General features: G+C 44.6%; 1 protein-coding gene across 1 annotated transcript in view; it reads right to left on the bottom strand.

Annotated features, from left to right (window-relative positions):
* The window catches only part of RTN1 (reticulon 1), a 125,236-nt gene that overhangs the window by 55,534 nt on the left and 62,756 nt on the right, over positions 1-6,946 (bottom strand). Inside the window, exon 2 of the mRNA XM_010000685.1 lies at positions 2-455. Within this exon, the coding sequence (XP_009998987.1) occupies positions 2-455 (454 nt within the window). The remainder of the gene's footprint in view (position 1; positions 456-6,946) is intronic.

Genomic DNA, 6,946 nt, shown 5'->3' with positions numbered 1-6,946 from the left:
AGCAGTGTGGCTGGACCTGGTGGATATTCCCTGGTACTTATCAAAAAGGCCTGGGCTCTCATCTTCTGAGTCAGGGTCCTGTTTTTCTTGGTATTTTATTTCTTCTGATCTACTTATGTCCATGTATTTGTAAGATTCTACTTTCATGGGATCTGCTAAGGTTTTATCAACTTCAGTAGACTCTGCAGGAGTCATCTCTATTCCTGAATCTGAGCTAAACAAGCCACGGGACTCAAAGCCAGTCACATCTTGAACAGGATGCCCCAGCGTGTTAAACCCCTCCGTGCTGCCCGAGCAGGGAACGGAGCTGTTCTCCTGCTGATAAATGCCCGTGAAATAGGTGGAGTCCCGTGGGGTGGTGTAGTGGACATCCGAAATCAGAGAGGTGTAGAAGGAGCTGTCACCTCCATTGGCAGTGGAGCCATAGTCAAAGAGGTGTGATGAGGCTGTGACACCTAAAGGAAAGACACAAAAATGATGCACAGTGAAGAGACAAGCACCTGCATGCATCCCTCCTCCTGCAAAGCCATACTCACTCCCTGCTTATTTTAGATTTGGTTTGTGCACCAGGCTTGGTTTTCTTTGCAAGCTCTTTGGGACTGTCCCTTACTATACCTTTGAGCAACACAGTGGAACATCTTCTGGATGAGGCTTCCAGCTGCTCTAGTATCTTAAAATAACTATAACAATCCTGATAGCTGCTAAGAGCTCCTGGACAATGTTTGCCCAGCCTGTGCATAAATATGCAATGATGGCAATCCCACAACCTCCCTCACAACCTCAGGGGCTCACCATCCAATACCCTTTAAAAAAAAGAAAATCTAATGTCCAATACAAAACCAATCCTGAGCAAAAACATATCTCTCTTTTTGTTTAATACAGAGAAAAGAAAGAGTTCCATTAGAAGAAACTTTTCATTAAGAAAAAAAATCCTTCTGGGCAGAAATCAAGGAGGAAGGTTAGTAGGCAGCTTTAGATGTCATCTTCTCTTTTATGAATAGCCACCCTAAATTTGTGAAATGCCAGGGCAGAGACTAAACCTCTTCATGCAGTGATTTCCACATGCCCAGAAAGCCATGTCCTGTGTGCATCATCTACTGAGCACACCAGCATGAAAGTGGTTAAACCTCTACCCATGGCCACACAACATTGTCATACATGCCTCCAATTCCTACTGTCATTCTTGAAGTTCCTGGGGATGATGCTAATTAAATTACAATCTCTTACAGCATTAATACCAAGCACAGCATAACGATGGGAACAGTGAGATCCCCCACAAGGGAGGTGGGGAAACAAATGTTTAGAGGGGCTGAGGAAACTGGGATGTAGAGGAACAAAAGTACTGTCTTCGAAGCTGGTGCCTACAGGAGGGCAGAGCCTGTTAACCATTTGTGTGCTGATGCACACCACAAGGCAGAGGCTGCCCAGATTTCTCCAGCCTCTGCTCATCACCCTGCAAAGGATGTGGAGCTCCTGACCTGCTCCACATATGCCATTGTCCTGGGCTACCAAGCACAATGTAAACTTACAGGGATGTTGCTGCAGCTGCAAATCTAGAAGCTGGGAAATCTCACTGTGGAAACTCCTGAGCTACTTGCACTTGGTCAGTTTCTCTCTCCTTGCACATACATAATGATACCATCTCTGAATATTATCTCAACTATTTTTTCCCCACAGCCCTCTATGCATTAGGCACAAGCATCTCACTTAGTAAGTCCTGCAGCAATATTTTTCCCCTTAACACCATTCACCATGTAGCTGCAGGCTTTATTTTACTGCACAACCTTGGTGGATCTGATGTGCACAACCCCAGCCCTGCACGAAGGCAGAATGACCATTTCCCTCACCTGTACCATTGCCTCACTCTGTGCTATGATGACTTGCAAGCAGCTTCTCTGCCCTGGGCCACCTTTAGGGTGGGAATGGCATGCTCCTCCTTTTACATGGGAAAACCTGGTGGCATTGGGAAAAAGCAACCCAGAAGTGCCACATCTTGCTTTTCAGCCCACTTATGCTCCCATCTCCTCCTGTGTGTCCATCCTCACTGACTTTGGATGCTGCTGGTTCCCCACCAGCCCTCACCACTGATCTGCTACTGCACACACGGTGCTGACAGCAGCTCCAACCCCAGGGCCCCCAGAGCCCATGGCCAGGGATCTGTGGCAGTTGCCTTTGCCACACAAGAGCACAGAGCAAGGGGTGGTGTAGCAAGCAGGTGAAAAACTACCATCACCATTCTCAGTCATTTTCAGCCTTCAGTTAGCTCTTCTCACTGCTACAGAGAACTGCAGAGGACACTTCATAGAAATATTTATGATCAAGGCAATATCTTGTTTCAGAGTGGTGAGGGTCACTGTGGAGATTTTTCCTATGCATGCGAATTTGGGACTTTTTTTCCCCTCTCTCTCTGTGTAACTTTACATTTATCTACTGCAAGTTTCACCTTGTGTTTTCCTGCCAGCTCACTCAGGGCTGCAAGACCCTTTTGTAAGTCACTGCAGGCAACTCTCATCCTCACTGCTCCAAAAGACTCTGTTTGATCAGCAAAGGTATGTGAGAACGGAGCCTAAGGGGAAAACCACAGTGAAACAAAAGCAGAATAAGGGCTAAGCTGGGCTGCCCAGCACCCACATCAGGTCCTACCTGAGATCATCCAGTGCCTCACAGGACAGCTCATACTCCCAGAATATTCCTGAATTATCGGTAAGCAAAAAGGGTTATTCTTCTTGCAGATAGTTTTCTTGCTGAACTTGCCTTTTTGAAAATTATCCATAAACAGGCTTGGATTTTCTCAAATGTGTTGGTTAGCTGGAATTATCTGTTTATGCCAACATATTTCAGGCTGTGAATTGCTGACTACAGACTTTTCATGCCTGTTGCTGCCAGTATCTGCTGTTTGTAATTTACTGTTTCTGCTGTGTGACTGCCTGTCTAAATCATGGGGTTTCAGGGCTACTCCTTCATTAGATGATTCCTCGGTGCCTACTGGACCCCATCCAAAGCCCAGTGAACTCACTAGAAAAACATTGATTCTGAGTGGTTTGGACCAGCCCAAGATGGCTGTGAAATACTTTCTGCTCTGGGTGCTCATGAAAAACACACCATCACAACACCATCAGTGAGCAGAAATCCATTTCTACAAAGATCCTGCTATTGCCAGTAGAGAGGGAGCACAAACATAGTCAAAGGAGATAGATGGAAGTCTCAGTCAAACCCATATTCGTGGATGCTGTTTGCAGCTTTCATTTCTGCTTTGTCCACACTATATGTAAGCCAGATGCATATGCATTTGCAGCACTTAGTAATGCTGATCAATAGGGCAGTGAAAGGTTTTCTAATGCATTTGTGTCAGGTGCCTCCTAACAGGAGTTATAACAAGCCAGGAGGACTCACAGAAGAGCCACCATGATAAAGAGAGCCTGGGTAAACACCATTCTATTCTTCATGTTATTCATTAGCAGAAAGACAAAAATAACCCTGAAATAGTCATCAACAAAAACATCACATTTTCAAATAGTACAAAACCAGTGCTGAGGCAGATGTTCACACAAGAGCTGATATAAAATGGACTCACTGAAGATCATAAACTCTTTTTTTTCTTCCTGCAGTGGTTTTGCAAATAGCAACACAACCAGAAAAATGTGTCTCTCACTGGGGTTCAGGAGAAAGACAAAGAGTTACAAGGTGTGTGAGCACATCCATGTGCACGTGCAACCAGAGGGAGGGTTCCCATTAACAGGTCAGAGAAGGATCCCAAGTCTCAAGGCAACTGCAGAGTCAAAAACACTGAAGACAGCTGAAATTGCCTCATTACCAGGATTTACTGCAACTTACTGTTTCCACAGGGAATGATTTAAAGCCATTGGTAAAACTGCCTCTTATTTAGGAAGCGTGAATCTATCAGCTATTAGGCTGGCTATTAAGGACATGGAAACCTGTAATAGCTGAGCAGATTTTTGCTGAAGAATGGTGTATTCAGAGCCTAGTGATTAAGCAGTGCCCTCTCTGACTTCAAGTTTATTTGGTTCAATATCCGTGGGAAGGAGAAGCCTTGAATAGCACTGGAAAGGGATGGCAGTATCAGGTCTGAATTTACCCTTGTTACAAAGGGATCATTTTTTTTAGTTTGGATTTCCCTCAAGTGTGCCCAAAAACCAGCCTGCCAATTCAGGTAAAGCAAAGCTATTCAGGGCCTGAGAGGAGCAGTCCTGCTGTCTTGTATTGTAATACGAGCCCTCGGGAAATAATTTTCCTTCCTGAGACCAGCTAAAAAGTAATGGTTCTGATTCAATCATTTTGAGCACAGCTGAGAAGCTCAGCAAGTTACATGTGTTTTCATCAACTGTAAAGGAAGACAAAAAAAAACATTGAAAATTACTGTTTTGTTGCCTCAGAATAAGTAAGTGCATGCTCCAGAAATCCTCTCCTACAGCACTTAGAGCTATTTAGCAATTGACACAGGAAATCATTTACAAATCATTGGTTCCACACAGAGTAACTCTTAATTTAAGAAAAGCAGCTGAAGCCCAAGTAGGATCAATGCAAGCTGAACTGCTGCAGCACATTGGAAGGGGAAATAAAAGTTAACTGAGGGTAACAGAGAAGGAAAAGAGCTAATTTAAATAAAACTGATATTTTTTTTTTCCCCAACTAGAGTATGCTTAGTCTTCTTGCAGTTGATCTCTTCAGAATATCATGTTCAATTTTCAGTAACCTGTTTGCACCTTAACCTGCCTTTCTTTGGAGATGTGGTGCTTAGGGACTTGGTTTAGTGGTGGACTTGGCAATGCTGGGTTGCCAGTTGGGCTTAGTGATCATACCAATCTCTTCCAACCAAAAAGATTCTATGATTCTTAATCTTCACCTGCAACTCTGGTGACCTTCAGTGGCAGATGGACTGACATAGAAGGACGTGAAATTTCAGTTCTGCAGAACAGTTGTCAACCCCACAACACCAGGTTTGGTATTTATTGTGTCAGGGATTCTGTCAGAATTATTAATTTTTCAGAAGTGGGGGGGGGGGACACACACAAACCTTTAATTAGATGATGCTATTTTTACAGCCTGGAGCTACACTGAGAAGAAGAAGGTTTTTTGGTTGCAACTGGAGGAATCAAGGTTTCAGTGACCTTTTCAGACAAAAGCAGCACAGTGTGAGCAAGCTGCTTCCAGCAAATTCCTGTAAGTCTTTTCAATAGTTGGCTTTGAATTTGCTTTGGATACTGACCCTCAGGAGTCATTTCCAGCTACCCTAGTGCTGCAGGGCTGCTAGATAGCTCCCAGGAGCAGGGTCTACTCAGCTCTCCCCTCTTGTCCATGCAGATCACAGTCTCCTGGTGAGAAGGTCCACCTTTTCCTGTTTGGACAGTCTCTGACCTTTGGTAATTTAGGGACTAGAGATAATAATGAGCAAAGTCCCATCAACAAGAGGAGTGCATTTGTTTGACTGGCCCCAAATGATCCTAGAGGGTCTCTCAGACTATATATCTCTCCCAGGTTCCAGTACCATTAGGTGTCACCCAGAGATTTCAGACAACAAAGAGGTCAAAACTAAGGGGTAAGTATTTTCCAGCACAGCAACTTTGCTCTGATCCAAGACCCTGGAGGCACCACAGAGCTCAGGGATATGCAGTGACCCACCTTCAGCATTCACTAAAGCCTGGCTCTTAAGAAGATACCCTATATTGTCTTAAAGGCTCAAGGAAGTGGCTGAGCACTTTGCCAAGCTTTTTATTTTATAGTTACTCTCCCCTAGAAAGGCTGACTGCATAACAAGGCTGTCTAAAGCCCAGGAGCCATCATAGCCTCCCATCACACCTGATAGTGATGCAGGAGTCCCATTGCCCAGACCTTATCACCACCTAAGTATCTATATCTGGAGATCAAGCCATAGCTTGGAGACCTCTCTGATGAGCAGCACAGACCCTGTCTCCCAGCCACATATCAGCAACTTACGTTTCAGCCTCTCCTTTGTTTTTATCATTCATCCATGACCATCAGATAGATACATCTTCCTGCTCACCTCCAAACACACAACAGAAGTAGCTGTTAGACAGCCCTGCCTTTTCTGTGCCAAATGTACAATTTTGCCATCAGCCAGTAACAAGTCTGTGCTTGACCTTGGCTTCTTTTGATTCTTAACTTATCCTCAAAAAAAGGAAATACTTTTTCCTATTATTTTGACCCTAATACCTGATGTCTTATTGTTTTCTTTTTAGTTTCTCAGCTCAGTTACTTTCCTTTTTAAAACTCGTATTACATTGCCTTACTATGTTCTCATCTGTAGTCTTATGCATCTTTACACAGATGTTCAGCATCTTATCACTTTTCCACATCTCATCACACTACCCACATGGACCTTCAGTCTCAAGTCTACCTCCAAATTCAAAGCACACTCTGTCTTCCTAGATCCAGACCACGCTATTTCTTCCTCTCTGCTCAATTTCAAGTCCAACTCAAACTTCAGGGAAGCTCCACAGATTTCCAGACCTCCTTTGCTGGCACCACTCCCAGAAGTGGCAAGGGCAGCTTGCATGAGTAACTGAGGCATCTCTCAGCCCTATGTCAAACCACACAGTGCTCCAAAGTAGGCCACATATCTCCAGGGATATCTGAGTGTACCACTTGGGAGCCACGCTCTCAATTTTACAAGACCTTTCTCCATGAGCTTGATAACCCAAGACACTTGAACATCTAGGCAAACCTCAAAAGGACTGGAGCATCAAGTGGAACTTGAAACCTAAACTTCTGAGACCTCTCATGCCAAGTGCAGACATGAGCCTGCTGTGGATAACATCATTAAATCAGCTCCATCTCCCCTGGATTAGCCTTTCTCAATAGGCATAGGCAGCTGTGACCCCGAGCTGTCCCAGCTCCAGATGCCACAGGCCAGAGGCAGAGAGCAGCGAGCTGCCTGCAAGAGCCCTGCCAGCACTGCCCGCTCTTC

The sequence above is a fragment of the Chaetura pelagica genome, unplaced genomic scaffold (assembly GCF_000747805.2).
Source record: "Chaetura pelagica isolate M959 unplaced genomic scaffold, ChaPel_1.0 scaffold36, whole genome shotgun sequence".
NCBI classification, from domain to species: domain Eukaryota; kingdom Metazoa; phylum Chordata; class Aves; order Apodiformes; family Apodidae; genus Chaetura; species Chaetura pelagica.
The sequence above is the reverse complement of the archived record's forward strand: the minus strand, read 5'-3'. Positions and strand labels throughout refer to the sequence as shown.